The 23,690-nt window shown below is 47.6% G+C and overlaps 1 protein-coding gene across 1 annotated transcript in view; it reads right to left on the minus strand.

The window, feature by feature from the left end:
* Positions 1-9,646, minus strand: part of HSPA12A (heat shock protein family A (Hsp70) member 12A) — a 139,635-nt gene extending 129,989 nt beyond the window's left edge. Inside the window, exon 1 of the mRNA XM_069754389.1 lies at positions 9,572-9,646. Coding sequence (XP_069610490.1) covers positions 9,572-9,599 — 28 coding nt within the window. The 5' untranslated portion in view covers positions 9,600-9,646. The remainder of the gene's footprint in view (positions 1-9,571) is intronic.
* Between the last annotated feature and the right edge of the window lie 14,044 nt (positions 9,647-23,690).

The raw sequence follows: 23,690 nt of genomic DNA on the forward strand, positions 1-23,690 counted from the left end.
ATCTCCTGTGTACAGCGTCCTCTTCAGGTCACCACAGATTGCGGGGACATCTCCTGTGTACAGCGCCCTCTTCAGGTCACCACAGATTGCGGGAGCATCTCCTGTGTACAGCGCTCTCTTCAGGTCACCACAGATTGCGGGGCATCTCCTGTGTACAGCGCCCTCTTCAGGACACCACAGATTGCGGGGACATCTCCTGTGTACAGCGCTCTCTTCAGGTCACCACAGATTGCGGGGCATCTCCTGTGTACAGCGCCCTCTTCAGGACACCACAGATTGCGGGGCATCTCCTGTGTACAGCGCCCTCTTCAGGTCACCACAGATTGCGGGGGCATCTCCTGTATACAGCGTCCTCTTCACATCACCACAGATTGCGGGGACATCTCCTGTGTACAGCGTCCTCTTCAGGTCACCACAGATTGCGGGGCATCTCCTGTGTACAGCGTCCTCTTCAGGACACCACAGATTGCGGGGACATCTCCTGTGTACAGCGTCCTCTTCAGGTCACCACAAATTGCGGGGACATCTGTGTACAGCGTCCTCTTCAGGTCACCACAGATTGCGGGAACATCTCCTGTGTACAGCGCCCTCTTCAGGTCACCACAGATTGCGGGGACATCTCCTGTGTACAGCGCTCTCTTCAGGTCACCACAGATTGCGGGGGCATCTCCTGTGTACAGCGCCCTCTTCAGGTCACCACAGATTGCGGGGGCATCTCCTGTGTACAGCGCCCTCTTCAGGTCACCACAGATTGCGGGGCATCTCCTGTGTACAGCGCCCTCTTTAGGTCACCACAGATTGCGGGGGCATCTCCTGTGTACAGCGCCCTCTTCAGGTCACCACAGATTGCGGGGCATCTCCTGTGTACAGCGCCCTCTTCAGGACACCACAGATTGCGGGGGCATCTCCTGTGTACAGCGTCCTCTTCAGGACACCACAGATTGCGGGGACATCTCCTGTGTACAGCGTCCTCTTCAGGTCACCACAAATTGCGGGGACATCTGTGTACAGCGTCCTCTTCAGGTCACCACAGATTGCGGGAACATCTCCTGTGTACAGCGCCCTCTTCAGGTCACCACAGATTGCGGGGACATCTCCTGTGTACAGCGTCCTCTTCAGATCACCACAGATTGCGGGGCATCTCCTGTGTACAGCGTCCTCTTCAGGTCACCACAGATTGCGGGGACATCTCCTGTGTACAGCGCCCTCTTCAGGTCACCACAGATTGCGGGGACATCTCCTGTGTACGGCGTCCTCTTCAGGTCACCACAGATTGCGGGGACATCTCCTGTGTACAGCGTCCTCTTCAGGTCACCACAGATTGCGGGGACATCTCCTGTGTACAGCGTCCTCTTCAGGTCACCACAGATTGCGGGAGCATCTCCTGTGTACAGCGCCCTCTTCAGGTCACCACAGATTGCGGGGACATCTCCTGTGTACGGCGTCCTCTTCAGGTCACCACAGATTGCGGGGACATCTCCTGTGTACGGCGCCCTCTTCAGGTCACCACAGATTGCAGGGCATCTCCTGTGTACAACGTCCTCTTCAGGTCACCACAGATTGCGGGACATCTCCTGTGTACAGCGCCCTCTTCAGGTCACCACAGATTGCGGGGACATCTCCTGTATACAGCGCCCTCTTCAGGTCACCACAGATTGCGGGGACATCTCCTGTGTACAGCGTCCTCTGCAGGTCACCACAGATTGCGGGGAAATCTCCTGTGTACAGCGTCCTCTTCAGGTCACCACAGATTGCGGGGACATCTCCTGTGTACAGCGCCCTCTTCAGGTCACCACAGATTGCGGGGACATCTCCTGTGTACAGCGTCCTCTTCAGCTCACCACAGATTGCGGGGACATCTCCTGTGTACAGCGCCCTCTTCAGGTCACCACAGATTGCGGGAACATCTCCTGTGTACAGCGTCCTCTTCAGGTCACCACAGATTGCGGGGGCATCTCCTGTGTACAGCGTCCTCTTCAGGTCACCACAGATTGCGGGGACATCTCCTGTGTACAGCGTCCTCTACAGGTCACCACAGATTGCGGGGACATCTCCTGTGTACAGCGCCCTCTTCAGGTCACCACAGATTGCGGGGACATCTCCTGTGTACAGCGCCCTCTTCAGGTCACCACAAATTGCGGGGACATCTGTGTACAGCGTCCTCTTCAGGTCACCACAGATTGCGGGAACATCTCCTGTGTACAGCGCCCTCTTCAGGTCACCACAGATTGCGGGGGCATCTCCTGTGTACAGCGCTCTCTTCAGGTCACCACAGATTGCGGGGACATCTCCTGTGTACAGCGTCCTCTACAGGTCACCACAGATTGCGGGGGCATCTCCTGTGTACAGCCCCCTCTTCAGGTCACCACAGATTGCGGGGACATCTCCTGTGTACAGCGCCCTCTTCAGGTCACCACAGATTGCACCTTGGTGCAGGTCTGGGCTCGGACCCTCCAGAACTTCCGTATTGTTCTGATGAAGCTGTTCTCTTGGTGATTTGAAAGGAGAAATTTCTCCCCCATCTTTAGCTTTTTACAGAGGCCTTAAGGTACCGTTACACTAAACGATTTACCAACTATCACGACCAGCGATACGACCTGGCCGTGATCGTTGGTAAGTCGTTGTGTGGTCGCTGGGGAGCTGTCACACAGACATCTCTCTCCAGCGACCAACGATCCGGGGAACAACTTCGGCATCGTTGAAACTGTCTTCAATGATGCCGAAGTCCCCGGGTAACCAGGGTAAACATCAGGTTACTAAGTGCGGGGCCGCGCTTAGTAACCCGATATTTACCCTGGTTACTATTGTAAAGGTAAAAAAAAAAAAAAACAGTACATACTCACATTCCGATGTCTGTCACGTCCCCCGGCGTCAGCTTCCCTGCACTGTGTAAGCGCCGGCCGTAAAGCAGAGCGGTGACGTGACCGCTGTGCTCTGCTTTACGGCCGGCTGGCGCTGACACAGTCAGTGCAGGGAAGCTGACGCCGGGGGACGTGACAGACATCGGAATGTGAGTATGTACTGTTTTTTTTTTTTTTTACTTTTACAATAGTAACCAGGGTAAATATCGGGTTAGTAAGCGCGGCCCTGCGCTTAGTAACCCGATGTTTACCCTGGTTACCAGTGAACACATCGCTGGATCGGCGTCACACACGCTGATTCAGCGATGACAGCGGGTGATCAGCGACCAAAAAAAGGTCCTGATCATTCCCAGCGACCAACGATCTCCCAGCAGGGGCCTGATCGTTGGTCGCGGTCACGCATAACGATTTAGTTAACGATATCGTTGCTACGTCACAAAAAGCAACGAAATCGTTATGTGTGAAGATACCTTTAAGGTTCTGATGTAAAATTGTCTAATATTTGATCTGTCCATAATCCCCTCCCCCTTGGCTAAAGCCCCAGATCCAGCCACCGAAAACCAGCCCCAGAGCACAATGCTGCCCCCACCATGCCTCACTTTGGGGATGGTGATCTGGTGATGACTGTTGCCTGCAGCCTTCTGTGTCATGGGTTCACCACGACAGTGTGGAGCCAGAACACAGCAGCGTCTGATTGATCCTACCCCGGTGCTGAGAAGAGGCACTTCTCTTTCATTTTAAATTTATTTCTTCTGGCAGAACAGAGGTTAATCAGCCATGTTGGAAATCCCTGTGCTCACAGCTGAGCTCGGTTAGCGACTCCTTTCTCCTTCATAATCTGGGCTCTGTTACAAATCCTTGTCAGAGCTAGCATTTGCTGCATGGCTAAGGTGGGAGAGGAGCACATATGAGAAGGAAAGTTGGAGGAGTTATTAGTGACGGTTGCTTGGTTTGAAGTGTGGTAATTCCCTTCTCTATTTTTGTTTATTCCCCATCCTCCACTATCCGCTGCATTCCTCTGCTATATGAGAGTGAATATATTGTGTGTCTGGAGTTTTCTGTTAACCCTTGTTTGTCGGGTTGGTGTACTACGGTGCACAGTAGGGTGGGGGAAGAGAATAGATGAAGGGCTAACTCAGGAGATAAGGCAAGGGTGGCGGTCCCGACATCTTTGCTTTTTGAAATATCCTGAGGAGCAGGGCGAGCTAGGTCGCCCTCTAGTGTTAGGGACAGGGGACAAGCCCCTGGTCCTGGTCACTCGACAACTGTGTCATGCCACTGGGATTATAGCTGCAGAGTTCCCCATCGGTTTCATCAGCCAGGCACATATCTGGGCTTGGATAATTCTCTGTCTTCTCCCAGACCGGACATATGAAGAAGAATACAGGTGATTGTGGTCACATGTAGGACACAACCAGGACTGGCCAGAAGCTCCTGCAGCTCCTTTAATGTTGCTGACACCCTCTTACAGCCTCCAGGGCAGATTTCCTTCTTGTCTTTTCATCAGATTTTCAGGAATGTCCAGGTATCGCTAAAGTCACAGATTTCAGCCCCTCCTCCATGACGCTTTCACAGTGTCAATGGTAGATTTGATGCCTGGGAAATGTTTTTGTCCCTTTTCCTGATTGACAACTTTCCACACTGAGATCCTCTGCTGTGTTGTCAGCTGTTTATGGACCAGAAAATGTCAGGAAAATCCTCCTAGAGCAGTGACACTTTCTCTGAGGTTAATGAGAATCGCTGTAAATAACAGCGGCCGAGCGCTGATACGGTGTAACATGGGGAAATGTGACCAACACAACCCAATTATGAGAGGGTGCCCACACTTATGCAACCACAATATTGTAGTTTTGTTATTTTTAATTCTATCTCAAAATGATTTTGCTTTGTTTCTCAGTGGATTTGTACAGATTATGGCGACATTAAAGGGGGGAAAGTCGTGAAATGATTCTTCTAACAAAAACCTTGCTTTTACTAGGGCGTGAAGACTTATATATGCACCATAGATATGAAACTAGGGGTATTACATCCTACCCAGATACATGTGGCAAAAAAAGGCTATCACATCCTGCCGGGATACCTAGGACAAAGGAGGAGGAAGAGTACCACATCCTGCCGGGATACCTAGGACAAAGGAGGAGGAAGAGTACCACATCCTGCCGGGATACCTAGGACAAAGGAGGAGGAAGAGTACCACATCCTGCCGGGATACCTAGGACAAAGGAGGAGGAAGAGTACCACATCCTGCCGGGATACCTAGGACAAAGGTGGAGGAAGAGTACCACATCCTGCCGGGATACCTAGGACAAAGACGGAGGAAGAGTACCACATCCTGCCGGGATACCTAGGATAAAGACGGAGGAAGAGTACCACATCCTGCAGGGATACCTAGGACAAAGGAGGAGGAAGAGTACCACATCCTGCCGGGATACCTAGGACAAAGACGGAGGAAGAGTACCACATCCTGCCGGGATACCTAGGATAAAGGAGGAGGAAGCGTACCACATCCTGCCGGGATACCTAGGATAAAGGAGGAGGAAGCGTACCACATCCTGCCGGGATACCTAGGACAAAGACGGAGGAAGAGTACCACATCCTGCCGGGATACCTAGGACAAAGGAGGAGGAAGCGTACCACATCCTGCCGGGATACCTAGGACAAAGGAGGAGGAAGCGTACCACATCCTGCCGGGATACCTAGGACAAAGACGGAGGAAGAGTACCACATCCTGCCGGGATACCTAGGATAAAGGAGGAGGAAGAGTACCACATCCTGCCTGGATACCTAGGACAAAGACGGAGGAAGAGTACCACATCCTGCCGGGATACCTAGGACAAAGGAGGAGGAAGCGTACCACATCCTGCCGGGATACCTAGGACAAAGGAGGAGGAAGCGTACCACATCCTGCCGGGATACCTAGGACAAAGGAGGAGGAAGCGTACCACATCCTGCCGGGATACCTAGAGCAAAGAGGAGGAAGAGTACCACATCCTGCCGGGATACCTAGGGCAAAGAGGAGGAAGAGTACCACATCCTGCTGGGATACCTAGGACAAAGGAGGAGGAAGAGTACCACATCCTGCCGGGATACCTAGGGCAAAGAGGAAGAAGAGTACCACATCCTGCTGGGATACCTAGGACAAAGGAGGAGGAAGCGTACCACATCCTGCCGGGATACCTAGGGCAAAGAGGATCACATACTGCCTGTATACGTCAGACTGAGGATGGAAGCGTGTCCTGCTCAGTTACACGAGTATCATTTCCTGCCTAGATACATAGGATAGAGAGGACGGATGACAAAAGTATCATAACCTGGTTGGTAACAAGGACAGAGGAGAAAAGCATCTCATCCGGCTTAGATGCAGCTCAGTGTGTCACATCCTGCAGCAACCAGCTTGTATCACAGGCACATTATAGGGCTGTAAGGACCCAGGAAATGTTCTTACTCACCGACCCACTTCTGTATACTGCATGATGGAGGAGGGGGGATATAATGTCCTGTATGGTGGTGGAGGGGGGGGGGGGATATAATGTCCTGTATGGTGGGGGGGGGGATATAATGTCCTGTATGGTGGAGGGGGGGATATAATGTCCTTATGGTGGTGGGGGGGATATAATGTCCTTATGGTGGTGGGGGGGATATAATGCCCTGTATGGGGAGGGGGATATAATGTCCTGTATGGTGGTGGGGGGATATAATGCCCTGTATGGTGGGGGGGATATAATGTCCTGTATGGTGGTGGGAGAGATATAATGTCCTTATGGTGGTGGGGGGGATATAATGCCCTGTATGGTGGGGGGGGATATAATGTCCTGTATGGGGGGGTATAGTGTCATGTATGGGGGGTATAATGTCATGTATGGGGGTATAATGTCCTGTATGGGGGGTATAATGACCTGTACAGAGGGGGGTATAATGTCCTGTATGGGGGGGTATAATGTCCTGTATGGGGGGGATATAATGCCCTGTATGGTGAGGGGGATATAATGTCCTGTATGGTGGTGGGGGGATATAATGCCCTGTATGGTGGGGGGGATATAATGTCCTGTATGGTGGTGGGGGAGATATAATGTCCTTATGGTGGTGGGGGGGATATAATGCCCTGTATGGTGGGGTATAGTGTCATGTATGGGGGTATAATGTCCTGTATGGGGGGTATAATGACCTGTACAGAGGGGGGTATAATGTCCTGTATGGGGGGGTATAATGTCCTGTATGGGGGGGTATAATGTCCTGTATGGGGGGGTATAATGTCCTGTATGGGGGGGTATAATGTCCTGTATGGGGGGGTATAATGTCCTGTATGGGGGGGTATAATGTCCTGTACAGAGGGGGGTTTAATGTACTGTATGGGGGGGTATAATGTCCTGTATGGGGGTATAATGACCTGTATGGGGGGTATAATGTCCTGTACAGAGGGGTATAATGTCCTGTACAGAGGGGGGTGTAATGTACTGTATGGGGGGGTATAATGTCCTGTATGGGGGTATAATGACCTGTATGGGGGGTATAATGTCCTGTATGGGGGGTATAATGTCCTGTATGGGGGGTATAATGTCCTGTACAGAGGGGGGTGTAATGTCCTGTATGGGGGGTTATAATGTCCTGTACAGAGGGGAGTGTAATGTACTGTATGGGGGGGTATAATGTCCTGTACAGAGGGGGGTGTAATGTACTCAATGGGGGGGTATAATGTCCTGTATGGGGGTATAATGACCTGTATGGGGGGTATAATGTCCTGTATGGGGGGTATAATGTCCTGTATGGGGGGTATAATGTCCTGTACAGAGGGGGGTGTAATGTCCTGTATGGGGGGTTATAATGTCCTGTACAGAGGGGGGTGTAATGTACTGTATGGGGGGGGGGTATAATGTCCTGTACAGAGGGGGGTGTAATGTACTGTATGGGGGGGGAGTATAATGTCCTGTATGGGGGGTATAATCTCCTGTATGGGGGGTATAATCTCCTGTATGGGGGGTATAATGTGCTGTACAGAGGGGTATAATGTCCTGTATGGGGGGGTATAATGTCCTGTATGGGGGGGGTATAATCTCCTGTATGGGGGGTATAATGTCCTGTACAGAGGGGAGTATAATGTCCTGTACAGAGGGGGGGTATAATGTCCTGTACAGAGGGGGGTATAATGTCCTGTACAGAGGGGGGTATAATGTCCTGTACAGAGGGGGGTATAATGTCCTGTACAGAGGGGGGTATAATGTCCTGTATGGTGGGGGTATAATGTCCTGTATGGTGGGGGTATAATGTCCTGTACAGAGGGGGGTATAATGTCCTGTACAGAGGGGGGTGTAATGTCCTGTATGGGGGGGTATAATGTCCTGTATGGTGGGGGTATAATGTCCTGTATGGGGGGGTATAATGTCCTGTACAGAGGGGTATAATGTCCTGTATGGGGGGGTATAATCTCCTGTACAGAGGGGGGTGTAATGTCCTGTACAGAGGGGGGTATAATGTCCTGTATGGTGGGGGTATAATGTCCTGTATGGGGGGGGTATAATGTCCTGTATGGGGGGGGTATAATGTCCTGTATGGGGGGGTATAATGTCCTGTACAGAGGGGTATAATCTCCTGTATGGGGGGGTATAATCTCCTGTACAGAGGGGGGTGTAATGTCCTGTACAGAGGGGTATAATGTCCTGTATGGTGGGGGTATAATGTCCTGTATGGGGGGTATAATGTCCTGTATGGTGGGGGTGTAATGTCCTGTACAGAGGGGTATAATGTCCTGTATGGTGGGGGTATAATGTCCTGTATGGGGGGTATAATGTCCTGTATGGGGGGGTATAATGTCCTGTATGGGGGGTATAATGTCCTGTATGGTGGGGGGTATAATGTCCTGTATGGTGGGGGTATAATGTCCTGTATGGTGGGGGTATAATGTCCTGTATGGTGGGGGTATAATGTCCTGTATGGTGGGGGTATAATGTCCTGTATGGGGGGTATAATGTCCTGTATGGTGGGGGTGTAATGTCCTGTACAGAGGGGTATAATGTCCTGTATGGTGTGGGTATAATGTCCTGTATGGGGGGTATAATGTCCTGTATGGTGGGGGGTATAATGTCCTGTATGGTGGGGGTATAATGTCCTGTACAGAGGGGTATAATGTCCTGTATGGTGGGGGTATAATGTCCTGTATGGGGGGTATAATGTCCTGTATGGTGGGGGTGTAATGTCCTGTACAGAGGGGTATAATGTCCTGTATGGTGGGGGTATAATGTCCTGTATGGGGGGTATAATGTCCTGTATGGTGGGGGGTATAATGTCCTGTATGGTGGGGGTATAATGTCCTGTACAGAGGGGTATAATGTCCTGTATGGTGGGGGTATAATGTCCTGTATGGGGGGTATAATGTCCTGTACAGAGGGGGGTGTAATGTCCTGTAGCTGTCAGGTCCCCTCCTCGGTGCAGGCTGCTCTCCTCCTCCGCACTCAGCCGCACCCGCAGGAGACACGTGCGGCCACTGACAGCGCAGATGACGGACGGCGGCCGCTGCTCGGTCCCGGGATCTGAGCCCTCGGGGCGGATACAGCGGAACACGGCAGCCGCATCCCCGCACACTGCACCGTTATCACTGCCCGTCCGGCCAATGTCTCCGCGGTAGCAACAGGACCGGACCCGCAGCGCTGCACACCTGGGGAGAGAAGCGGACAGACCGAGCACCGGCCCCGACATCCCCGGCGCCACCGTCCTACCTGCAGCCCGGACCTCCCGCACCGACATGATGAACGGAGACCCTGCAGTGACTGCGGCGGAGAGAGAGAAGAGGAGGCGGGGCGGGGGAGGAGCCAGGAGAGGGGCGGGGCAGGGGGAGGAGCCAGGAGACTGCACCGGGACAGCGCCGGGATATACGTGTAGTGACGTCACTGCTGAGTGATATAGCGGAGTTCTGGAGAGCGGTGACGTCACTGTATAATATAACTGATATCTGGGGAGCGGTGATGTCACTGCTGTATAATATAACTGATATCTGGAGAGCGGTGATGTCACTGCTGTATAATATAACTGATATCTGGAGAGCGGTGATGTCACTGCTGTATAATATAACTGATATCTGGGGAGCGGTGATGTCACTGCTGTATAATATAACTGATATCTGGAGAGCGGTGATGTCACTGCTGTATAATATAACTGATATCTGGGGAGCGGTGATGTCACCGCTGTATAATATAACTGATATCTGAGGAGCGATGATGTCACTGCTGTATAATATAACTGATATCTGGAGAGCGGTGATGTCACTGCTGTATAATATAACTGATATCTGGGGAGCGGTGATGTCACTGCTGTATAATATAACTGATATCTGGGGAGCGGTGATGTCACTGCTGTATAATATAACTGATATCTGGGGAGCGGTGATGTCACTGCTGTATAATATAACTGATATCTGGAGAGCGGTGATGTCACCGCTGTATAATATAACTGATATCTGGGGAGCGGTGATGTCACTGCTGTATAATATAACTGATATCTGGGGAGCGGTGATGTCACTGCTGTATAATATAACTGATATCTGGAGAGCGGTGATGTCACTGCTATATAATATAACTGATATCTGGGGAGCGGTGATGTCACCGCTGTATAATATAACTGATATCTGGGGAGCGGTGATGTCACTGCTGTATAATATAACTGATATCTGGGGAGCGGTGATGTCACCGCTGTATAATATAACTGATATCTGGGGAGCGGTGATGTCACCGCTGTATAATATAACTGATATCTGGGGAGCGGTGATGTCACCGCTGTATAATATAACTGATATCTGGGGAGCGGTGATGTCACCGCTGTATAATATAACTGATATCTGGGGAGCGGTGATGTCACCGCTGTATAATATAACTGATATCTGGGGAGCGGTGATGTCACCGCTGTATAATATAACTGATATCTGGAGAGCGGTGATGTCACTGCTGTATAATATAACTGATATCTGGAGAGCGGTGATGTCACTGCTGTATAATATAACTGATATCTGGGGAGCGGTGATGTCACTGCTGTATAATATAACTGATATCTGGGGAGCGGTGATGTCACTGCTGTATAATATAACTGATATCTGGGGAGCGGTGATGTCACCGCTGTATAATATAACTGATATCTGGGGAGCGGTGATGTCACCGCTGTATAATATAACTGATATCTGGGGAGCGGTGATGTCACTGCTGTATAATATAACTGATATCTGGGGAGCGGTGATGTCACTGCTGTATAATATAACTGATATCTGGGGAGCGGTGATGTCACCGCTGTATAATATAACTGATATCTGGGGAGCGGTGATGTCACCGCTGTATAATATAACTGATATCTGGGGAGCGGTGATGTCACCGGTGTATAATATAACTGATATCTGGAGAGCGGTGATGTCACTGCTGTATAATATAACTGATATCTGGAGAGCGGTGATGTCACTGCTGTATAATATAACTGATATCTGGAGAGCGGTGATGTCACTGTATAATATAACTGATATCTGGGGAGCGGTGATGTCACTGCTGTATAATATAACTGATATCTGGGGAGCGGTGATGTCACTGCTGTATAATATAACTGATATGTGGAGAGCGGTGATGTCACCGCTGTATAATATAACTGATATCTGGGGAGCGGTGATGTCACTGTATAATATAACTGATATCTGGGGAGCGGTGATGTCACTGCTGTATAATATAACTGATATCTGGGGAGCGGTGATGTCACTGCTGTATAATATAACTGATATCTGGGGAGCGGTGATGTCACTGTATAATATAACTGATATCTGGGGAGCGGTGATGTCACTGCTGTATAATATAACTGATATCTGGGGAGCGGTGATGTCACTGCTGTATAATATAACTGATATCTGGAGAGCGGTGATGTCACTGCTGTATAATATAACTGATATCTGGAGAGTGGTGATGTCACTGCTGTATAATATAACTGATATCTGGGGAGCGGTGATGTCACTGCTGTATAATATAACTGATATCTGGGGAGCGGTGATGTCACCGCTGTATAATATAACTGATATCTGGGGAGCGGTGATGTCACTGCTGTATAATATAACTGATATCTGGGGAGCGGTGATGTCACTGCTGTATAATATAACTGATATCTGGGGAGCGGTGATGTCACTGCTGTATAATATAACTGATATCTGGGGAGCGGTGATGTCACTGCTGTATAATATAACTGATATCTGAGGAGCGGTGATGTCACTGCTGTATAATATAACTGATATCTGGAGAGCGGTGATGTCACTGCTGTATAATATAACTGATATCTGGAGAGTGGTGATGTCACTGCTGTATAATATAACTGATATCTGGGGAGCGGTGATGTCACTGCTGTATAATATAACTGATATCTGGGGAGCGGTGATGTCACCGCTGTATAATATAACTGATATCTGGGGAGCGGTGATGTCACTGCTGTATAATATAACTGATATCTGGGGAGCGGTGATGTCACTGCTGTATAATATAACTGATATCTGGGGAGCGGTGATGTCACTGCTGTATAATATAACTGATATCTGGGGAGCGGTGATGTCACTGCTGTATAATATAACTGATATCTGGGGAGCGGTGATGTCACTGCTGTATAATATAACTGATATCTGGGGAGCGGTGATGTCACTGCTGTATAATATAACTGATATCTGGGGAGCGGTGATGTCACCGCTGTATAATATAACTGATATCTGGAGAGCGGTGATGTCACTGCTGTATAATATAACTGATATCTGGGGAGCGGTGATGTCACTGCTGTATAATATAACTGATATCTGGAGAGCGGTGATGTCACCGCTGTATAATATAACTGATATCTGGGGAGCGGTGATGTCACTGCTGTATAATATAACTGATATCTGAGGAGCGGTGATGTCACTGCTGTATAATATAACTGATATCTGAGGAGCGGTGATGTCACTGCTGTATAATATAACTGATATCTGGGGAGCGGTGATGTCACCGCTGTATAATATAACTGATATCTGGAGAGCGGTGATGTCACTGCTGTATAATATAACTGATATCTGGGGAGCGGTGATGTCACCGCTGTATAATATAACTGATATCTGGAGAGCGGTGATGTCACTGCTGTATAATATAACTGATATCTGGGGAGCGGTGATGTCACTGCTGTATAATATAACTGATATCTGGAGAGCGGTGATGTCACTGCTGTATAATATAACTGATATCTGGAGAGCGGTGATGTCACTGCTGTATAATATAACTGATATCTGGGGAGCGGTGATGTCACTGCTGTATAATATAACTGATATCTGGAGAGCGGTGATGTCACTGCTGTATAATATAACTGATATCTGGGGAGCGGTGATGTCACCGCTGTATAATATAACTGATATCTGGAGAGCGGTGATGTCACTGCTGTATAATATAACTGATATCTCGGGAGCGGTGATGTCACTGCTGTATGATATAACTGAGATCTGGGGAGCGGTGATGTCACTGCTGTATAATATAACTGATATCTGAGGAGCGGTGATGTCACTGCTGTATAATATAACTGATATCTGGAGAGCGGTGATGTCACTGCTGTATAATATAACTGATATCTGGAGAGCGGTGATGTCACTGCTGTATAATATAACTGATATCTGGGGAGCGGTGATGTCACTGCTGTATAATATAACTGATATCTGGGGAGCGGTGATGTCACTGCTGTATAATATAACTGATATCTGGAGAGCGGTGATGTCACTGCTGTATAATATAACTGATATCTGGAGAGCGGTGATGTCACTGCTGTATAATATAACTGATATCTGGGGAGCGGTGATGTCACTGCTGTATAATATAACTGATATCTGGAGAGCGGTGATGTCACTGCTGTATAATATAACTGATATCTGGGGAGCGGTGATGTCACTGCTGTATAATATAACTGATATCTGGAGAGCGGTGATGTCACTGCTGTATAATATAACTGATATCTGGAGAGCGGTGATGTCACTGCTGTATAATATAACTGATATCTGGGGAGCGGTGATGTCACTGCTGTATAATATAACTGATATCTGGAGAGCGGTGATGTCACTGCTGTATAATATAACTGATATCTGGAGAGCGGTGATGTCACTGCTGTATAATATAACTGATATCTGGGGAGCGGTGATGTCACTGCTGTATAATATAACTGATATCTGGAGAGCGGTGATGTCACTGCTGTATAATATAACTGATATCTGGGGAGCGGTGATGTCACCGCTGTATAATATAACTGATATCTGGAGAGCGGTGATGTCACTGCTGTATAATATAACTGATATCTCGGGAGCGGTGATGTCACTGCTGTATGATATAACTGAGATCTGGGGAGCGGTGATGTCACTGCTGTATAATATAACTGATATCTGGAGAGCGGTGATGTCACTGCTGTATAATATAACTGATATCTGGAGAGCGGTGATGTCACTGCTGTATAATATAACTGATATCTGGAGAGCGGTGATGTCACTGCTGTATAATATAACTGATATCTGGGGAGCGGTGATGTCACTGCTGTATAATATAACTGATATCTGGGGAGCGGTGATGTCACTGCTGTATAATATAACTGATATCTGGAGAGCGGTGATGTCACTGCTGTATAATATAACTGATATCTGGGGAGCGGTGATGTCACTGCTGTATAATATAACTGATATCTGGGGAGCGGTGATGTCACTGCTGTATAATATAACTGATATCTGGAGAGCGGTGATGTCACTGCTGTATAATATAACTGATATCTGGGGAGCGGTGATGTCACTGCTGTATAATATAACTGATATCTGGGGAGCGGTGATGTCACTGCTGTATAATATAACTGATATCTGGAGAGCGGTGATGTCACTGCTGTATAATATAACTGATATCTGGAGAGCGGTGATGTCACTGCTGTATAATATAACTGATATCTGGGGAGCGGTGATGTCACTGCTGTATAATATAACTGATATCTGGAGAGCGGTGATGTCACTGCTGTATAATATAACTGATATCTGGAGAGCGGTGATGTCACTGCTGTATAATATAACTGATATCTGGGGAGCGGTGATGTCACTGCTGTATAATATAACTGATATCTGGGGAGCGGTGATGTCACCGCTGTATAATATAACTGATATCTGGAGAGCTGTCATCATTGCTGCAACTAAGAATTTTGGGGCTCCATACGGCAACATTCTTGGGGCCCCCTTGAAGTTGCCCCAATGCTCCTCCCCCGAACCTTCCACAGTCGCACCAATCACACATAACAGTTCCCATCACCAGATCACACACAAACAGCAACTTTTGTTTTTGCCAAAAGATTTTTTTAATCCGCCACAGTAGACTCTTCTGGCCGAGCTCTACTGTAATTTATAAAAACATTTCTTAAAATATGCAATACAATCTATATACAATATATCTATATAATCGTCTAAGGTCCATTTCCATCTGTCTGTAACAAAAATCCCGTGATGCTGATTGGGCGCGTCCGGCCGGCCGCGACCAATCAGCGATATTGGGGCGGGATTTAAACAACGCTTCACTTTTTACTATTGATGCGGCCCATGCAGCATCAATAGTAAAAAGATATAATGTATAATAATAAAAAAAATCGTGATATCCTCACCTCCGGCGTCCCCAGCAGCTTTTCCTGCTGTTACAGAACCCCCCAGCACCAGGAATGTTATGCAGTATATATTATGTATTAGGCCGGCGTCACACTTGCGAGTTTTGCTGACGTAAGAGCGCAGAAAATACGTCCGTAAAACTCGCAAAACAAACGGCACAATTATTCTCTATGCCCCTGCTCCTATCTGCCGTATTAAACTGATCAGTATTATACGGCTTTCTACAGCATGCTGCGTTTGTCACCGTATTGCGCAAATAAAACGTCAATGAAAGTCTATGGAAGCGTGAAAAATACGGATCACACACGGACCAGCAGTGTGACTTGCGAGAAATACGCAGCGGTGTTACAGAGAAAAGCCGGTAATTCAGTGCGGTGTACAGTAAAATCACACTGACAGCTTACAGTCCAATAGGTAGAATAAATGTGTACACATAGAATAGGTATATATATATATACAGTGGGGCAAAAAGTATTTAGTCAGTCAGCAATAGTGCAAGTTCCACCACTTAAAAAGATGAGAGGCGTCTGTAATTTACATCATAGGTAGACCTCAACTATGGGAGACAAACTGAGAAAAAAAAATCCGGAAAATCACATTGTCTGTTTTTTTAACATTTTATTTGCATATTATGGTGGAAAATAAGTATTTGGTCAGAAACAAACAATCAAGATTTCTGGCTCTCACAGACCTGTAACTTCTTCTTTAAGAGTCTCCTCTTTCCTCCACTCATTACCTGTAGTAATGGCACCTGTTTAAACTTGTTATCAGTATAAAAAGACACCTGTGCACACCCTCAAACAGTCTGACTCCAAACTCCACTATGGTGAAGACCAAAGAGCTGTCAAAGGACACCAGAAACAAAATTGTAGCCCTGCACCAGGCTGGGAAGACTGAATCTGCAATAGCCAACCAGCTTGGAGTGAAGAAATCAACAGTGGGAGCAATAATTAGAAAATGGAAGACATACAAGACCACTGATAATCTCCCTCGATCTGGGGCTCCACGCAAAATCCCACCCCGTGGGGTCAGAATGATCACAAGAACGGTGAGCAAAAATCCCAGAACCACGCGGGGGGACCTAGTGAATGAACTGCAGAGAGCTGGGACCAATGTAACAAGGCCTACCATAAGTAACACACTACGCCACAATGGACTCAGATCAGAAGTGCCAGACGTGTCCCACTGCTTAAGCCAGTACATGTCCGGGCCCGTCTGAAGTTTGCTAGAGAGCATTTGGATGATCCAGAGGAGTTTTCGGAGAATGTCCTATGGTCTGATGAAACCAAACTGGAACTGTTTGGTAGAAACACAACTTGTCGTGTTTGGAGGAAAAAGAATACTGAGTTGCATCCATCAAACACCATACCTACTGTAAAGCATGGTGGTGGAAACATCATGCTTTGGGGCTGTTTCTCTGCAAAGGGGCCAGGACGACTGATCCGGGTACATGAAAGAATGAATGGGGCCATGTATGGTGAGATTTTGAGTGCAAACCTCCTTCCATCAGCAAGGGCATTGAAGATGAAACGTGGCTGGGTCTTTCAACATGACAGTGATCCAAAGCACACCGCCAGGGCAATGAAGGAGTGGCTTCGTAAGAAGCATTTCAAGGTCCTGGAGTGGCCTAGCCAGTCTCCAGATCTCAACCCTATAGAAAACCTTTGGAGGGAGTTGAAAGTCCGTGTTGCCAAGCGAAAAGCCAAAAACATCACTGCTCTAGAGGAGATCTGCATGGAGGAATGGGCCAACATACCAACAACAGTGTGTGGCAGCCTTGTGAAGACTTACAGAAAACGTTTGACCTCTGTCATTGCCAACAAAGGATATATTACAAAGTATTGAGATGAAATTTTGTTTCTGACCAAATACTTATTTTCCACCATAATATGCAAATAAAATGATAAAAAAACAGACAATGTGATTTTCTGGATTTTTTTTTCTCAGTTTGTCTCCCATAGTTGAGGTCTACCTATGATGTAAATTACAGACGCCTCTCATCTTTTTAAGTGGTGGAACTTGCACTATTGCTGACTGACTAAATACTTTTTTGCCCCACTGTGTAATACAGTTAGGTCCATATATATTTGGACAGAGACAACATTTTTCTAATTTTGGTTATAGACATTACCACAATGAATTTTAAACAAAACAATTCAGATGCAGTTGAAGTTCAGACTTTCAGCTTTCATTTGAGGGTATCCATATTAAAATTGGATTAAGGGTTTAGGAGTTTCAGCTCCTTAACATGTGCCACCCTGTTTTTAAAGGGACCAAAAGTAATTGGACAATTATCTCCAAGGCTATTCCATGGACAGGTGTGGGCAATCCCTTCGTTATGTCATTCTCAATGAAGCAGATAAAAGGCCTGGAGTTGATTTGAGGTGTGGTGCTGCATTTGGAAGGTTTTGCTGTGAAGTAAACATGCGGTAAAGAAGCTCTCCATGCAGGTGAAACAAGCCGTCCCTAAGCTGCGAAAACAGAAAAAACCCATCCGAGAATTTGCTGCAATATTAGGAGTGGCAAAATCTACAGTTTGGTACATCCTGAGAAAGAAAGAAAGCACTGGTGAACTCATCAATGCAAAAAGACCTGGGCGTCCACGGAAGACAACAGTGGTGGATGATCACAGAATAATCTCCATGGTGAAGAGAAACCCCTTCACAACAGCCGACCAAGTGACCAACACTCTCCAGGAGGTCGGCGGATCAATATCCAAATCTACCATAAAGAGAAGACTGCATGAAAGTAACTACAGAGGGTTCACTGCACGGTGCAGCCACTCATAAGCATCAAGAATAAAAAGGCTAAAAACATCTAAAAAAGCCGCACAGTTCTGGAAGAACATTCTATGGGCAGATGAAACCAAGATCAACCTCTACCAGAATGATGGAAAGAGAAAAGTATGGTGAAGGCGCGGTACAGCTCATGATCCAAAGCATCACACATCATCTGTAAAACCCGGCGGAGGCAGTGTGATGGCGCGGGCATGCATAAACCCGGCGGAGGCAGTGTGATGGCGCGGGCATGCATAAACACGGCGGAGGCAGTGTGATGGCGCGGGCATGCATAACCCCGGCGGAGGCAGTGTGATGGCGCGGGCATGCATAAACCCGGCGGAGGCAGTGTGATGGCGCGGGCATGCATAAACCCGGCGGAGGCAGTGTGATGGCGCGGGCATGCATAAACACGGCGGAGGCAGTGTGATGGCGCGGGCATGCATGGCTGCCAGTGGCACTGGGTCACTAGTGTTTATTGATGATGTGACACAGGACAGAAGCAGCCGGATGAATTCTGAGGTCTTCAGAGCCGCCATACTGAGTGCTCAGATCCAGCCAAATGCAGCCAAACTGATTGGTCGTCGTTTCATACTATAGATGGACAATGACCCAAAACATAAAGCCAAAGCAACCCAGGAGATTATTAAAGCAAAGAAGTGGAATATTCTGGAATGGCCAAGTCAGTCCCCTAAACTCAACCCAATTGAGCAGCATTTCACTTGTTAAAGACTAAACTTCTGACAGAAAGGCCACAAACAAACAGCAACTGAAAACCACCGCAGTGAAGGCCGAGCATCAAAAAGGAGGAAACACAGCGTCTGGTGATGTCCATGAGTTCAAGACTTCAGGCAGTCATTGCCAACAAAGGGTTTATAACCAAGTACTAGAAATGAACATTTTATTTAAAATTATTGAATCTGTCCAATTAATTTTGGTCCCTTTAAAAACAGGGTGGCACATGTTAAGGAGCTGAAACTCTTAAACCCTTCATCCAATTTTAATGTGGATACCCTCAAATGATAGCTGAAAATCTGAACTTCAACTGCATTGGAATTGTTTTGTTCAAAATTCATTGAGGTAATGTCTATAACCAAAATTAGAAAAATGTTGTCTGTCCAAATATATATATGGACCTAACTATATATATATATCAGTAGACACATATATGTATATATATTATTACTTCATACAGCGCTAGACAGCTTTAAAGACGGTAATTCAATTACCGGCTTTTGCTTTCTCCTTCCTAAACCCGACATGATATGATACATGATTACATACAGTAAACCATCTCATATCCCCATTTTTTTTTTGCATATTCCACACTACTGATGTCAGTAGTGTGTATATGCAAAATTTGGCCGTTCTAGCTAGTAAATTAAGGGGTTAAATGGCGGAAAAATTGGCGTGGGCTCCCGTGCAATTTTCTCCGCCAGAGTGGTAAAGCCAGTGACTGAGGGCAGATATTAATAGCCTGGAGAAGGTCCACGGTTATTGCCCCCCCCCCCTGGCTAAAAACACCTGCCCACAGCCACCCCAGAACAGGCACATCTGGAAGATGCGCCTATTCTGGCACTTGGCCACTCTCTTCCCATTCCCGTGTAGCGGTGGGATATGGTGTAATGAAGGGTTAATGCCACCTTGTTATTGTAAGGTGACATTAAGCCAAATTAATAATGGAGAGGCGTCAATTATGACACCTATCCATTATTAATCCAATACTAGTAAAGGGTTAAAAAAAAAAACCACACACATTATTAAACATTATTTTAATGAAATAAAAACAAAGGTTGTTGTAATATTTTATTGAACGCCCAATCCAATCACTGAAGACCCTCGATCTGTAACAAAAAAAAACAAAAAAAAAACAACAATATACATACCTTCCGCAGATCTGTAAAGTCCAACGATGTAAATCCATCTGAAGGGGTTAAAATATTTTGCAGCCATGAGCTTTGCTAAAGCATTGATGCTCGTGGCTGCAAAACCCCGGAGAATGTAGGTAAAGTAGGTCATTGACCTATATTTACCTGCATTTGCGGTGAGGCGCCCTTTGCTGGTTGTCCCTAGATCGTGGGAACTTTCCTAGAAAGCTCCCTGGCTTGAGCTCATATGAGGACAACCAGCAAAGGGCGCCTCTTATGATCTCGAGCCTGGGAGCTTTCTAGGAAAGTTCCCACGATCTAGGGACAACCAGCAGAGGGTGCCTCACCGCAAATGCAGATAAATATAGGTCAATGACCTACTTTACCTTCATTCCCTGGGGTTTTGCAGCCACGAGCATCAATGCATTAGCAAAGCTCGTGGCTGCAAAATATTTTAACCCCTTCAGATGGATTTACATCGTTGAACGTTACAGATCTGCGGAAGGTAAGGATATTGTTGTTTTTTTGTTTTTTTTTGTTACAGAATGAGGGTCTTCAGTGATTGGATTGGGCGTTCAATAAAATATTACAACAAGCTTTGTTTTTATTTGATTAAAATAATGTTTAATAATGTGTGTGTGTGTTTTTTTTTAACCCTTTCCTAATATTGGATTAATAATGGATAGGTGTCATAATTGACGCCTCTCCATTATTAATTTGGCTTAATGTCACCTTACAATAGCAAGGTGGCATTAACCCTTCATTACCCCATGTCCCACCGCTACACGGGAATGGGAAGAGAGTGGCCAAGTGCCGGAATAGGCGCATCTTCCAGATGTGCCTTTTCTGGGGTGGCTGGGGGCAGATGTTTTTAGCCGGGGGGGGGAGGGGGCAATAACCATGGACCCTCTCCAGGCTATTAATATCTGCCCTCAGTCACTGGCTTTACTACTCTGGCGGAGAAAATTGTGCGGGAGCCCACGCCATGTTTTTCCGCCATTTAACCCTTTGATTTAGTAGATCGAACGGCCAAATTTTGCACATGCACACTACTGACATTAGTAGTGTGGAATATGCAAAAAATGGGGATATGAGATGGTTTACTGTATGTAATCATGTCTCATATCATGTCGGGTTTAGGAAGGAGAAAGCAAAAGCCGGTAATTGAATTACCGGCTTTAAAGCTATCTAGCGCTGTATGAAGTAATAATATATATATATATACATATATGTGTCTACTGATATATATATATATATATATATATATATTTTTTTTTTTTTTTAACACATGGATCCCTTGTATTGCCGTATGTCGGTTTTGCAAGCCTGCGATAAAAACACGCAGTACGGATGCCATACGGATTACATACGGAGGATGCCATGCGCAAAAAACGCTGAAACACCCTGCCTACGGAGGAGCTACGGACCACTATTTTCGGGACTTTTCAGCGTATTACGGCCCTAATATATGGACCGTATTTTCATACGCTGTGTGTGACGCCGGCCTAATAGGTTCCATGTGAAATGCATCAGTCCACAGGCTGCGCCCCTGCACAAGATATTCTCTTTCTGACCTCCCCCCACCTTTGTAAATCCCACAGTAAATATCGGCAGGCTCCGGCCCCCTGTGGCTATTGTAATGTATGTCTGGCCAGCTGTTTTCTATTGGTCTGCCCTGTGTATCTGTGTTATATATTCTGTGTGCTGTGAATAAAGTGTGTTCTTTTAGACTGGAAATACGTGGAGAAGCAGTCAGCTTTTATATGCTCTCACGTAACCAAGGAAGTCCAGCCAGCGTCCTTCATTCAGAATCCAGCAAAAGCAGAGTGGACCTCCTGAAACACAGGGTGGTACTGAAAGAGGTACTCCAGCATGGCAGACCCTGTTACACTGGTGGCAGACAGCGGGATCTGATACCCCTTCTACAGGAGGAAAGGAATGAATGGAAGACAACTACCAGAAGTTAAAGAGGACTACATTAAAAGATCTGGTGGAAGCCCGAGGGTTGATCGCCAGCAACAAAACAAAAGCGGATTTGATAGCAGGCATCATGGAACACAACAGTGCAGCGCCCCCCAATGTGAATGTGGAGGACACTGAATTCCAGAGGGAGGTAAAGAACAGACTGGCGTTCTATGGCCCAAACCCTGCAGTAGAGATCATACGAGAGGTGATGGCTGATGTGCGTACTGATCTGAAGGAAGAGATGGCCGAACGGACCAGGATAGAGCTAGCCAAGATGGAGATGGCAGAGCGGACCAAAGTGGAGCTGGCCAAGATGGAGATGGCAGAGCGGAGAGAGGAGAGTCAGCGAGCAGGGGGAGCTCTGGCCTCCGACCAGGTACCTTCAACAGTAAGCCACAAAAAGATCCAGTATAATGCCTTCCGACAGTTGGGGGAGGCAGAGGAAGACATTGATGGCTCTCTGCAGGACTTTGAGCGGCAGTGTGCCCTTCATCAAGTGAAGCCGGAGGAACGGGTTCAGATTCTGGCCAGCAAGCTGACAGGCCGGGCAGCGGACGCCTATCTCACGGTACCGGATGAGGACTGTATGGACTATGAGCGGATCAAAGAAGTGATCTTGGCCCAGTATGCGCTGACACCAGAGGCATACCGCCAAAAGTTCCGCGGACTTATAAAACGAGTAACCGATACCCACGCTGAATGGGCCTGTAAATTACGACGGTCACTGCCACAGTGGGTACAAGGGAGCCAAGCAACCACTAAGGAGGACGTCCTCCAGCTCTTCTTGTTAGAACGATTCTTTAATGGACTAAACCCCGAGACACAGGAATGGCTTCGGGACAGGCGGCCAATGACTCTTGAGGAAGCCGCTCGTCTGGCCGATGAACATCATGACGCCAGGAGGCCTCAGTTGTCCGGATCAAAGATGGTCACTAGGGGTCCGCCCATGGACCTGAAGGCCCCCAAACCACAGAAGATTGTAGGGGGACCAGCTAGAAACCCGGCCTACCACAGTTCCCCTGGGGCGCGATGCCACACCTGCCATCAGCTGGGCCACCTGCAAAGACAATGTCCCAACCAGACTCAGCATACCCAGTGGCCAAAGGCAGGAACAGCTACCTTCCGCTGGGCCGCTGTACACTGCTACCAAGGCGAAGCTGACCCGGCATTGGGGGCTACAACTAACCAAGGGGTGGAAGAGATGGAGGAAGTGCTGCATGAAGTAGACCCCATGCAGGCAGCCCGGGCAGATAATCGACAACAGCATCGACAGGTCGTGTGGGTTAATGGGAAACGTATGCAGGGACTAAGAGATTCCGGGGCAACTTTGACCCTTGTAAAGCCTCATGTCGTCCGGGACCAAGAGAAGACGGACCGGACAGTGGCAGTCCGTGTAGCAGGGGGAGCTATACATCGACTGCCCACTGCCAGGATTCACCTGAACTGGGGAGTTGGGGATGGCCTTGTTGAAGTCGGCTTGATGGAGGATTTGCCTGCAGACGTTTTGCTGGGAAATGACTTGGGGCCCATGTTGTCTGCCTTCTCGGTTGCCCCTCTGGCTGAGACATATCCTGTGACCACCCGAAGA

The sequence above is a fragment of the Ranitomeya imitator genome, chromosome 2 (genome assembly GCF_032444005.1).
Source record: "Ranitomeya imitator isolate aRanImi1 chromosome 2, aRanImi1.pri, whole genome shotgun sequence".
In the NCBI taxonomy this organism is placed as follows: domain Eukaryota; kingdom Metazoa; phylum Chordata; class Amphibia; order Anura; family Dendrobatidae; genus Ranitomeya; species Ranitomeya imitator.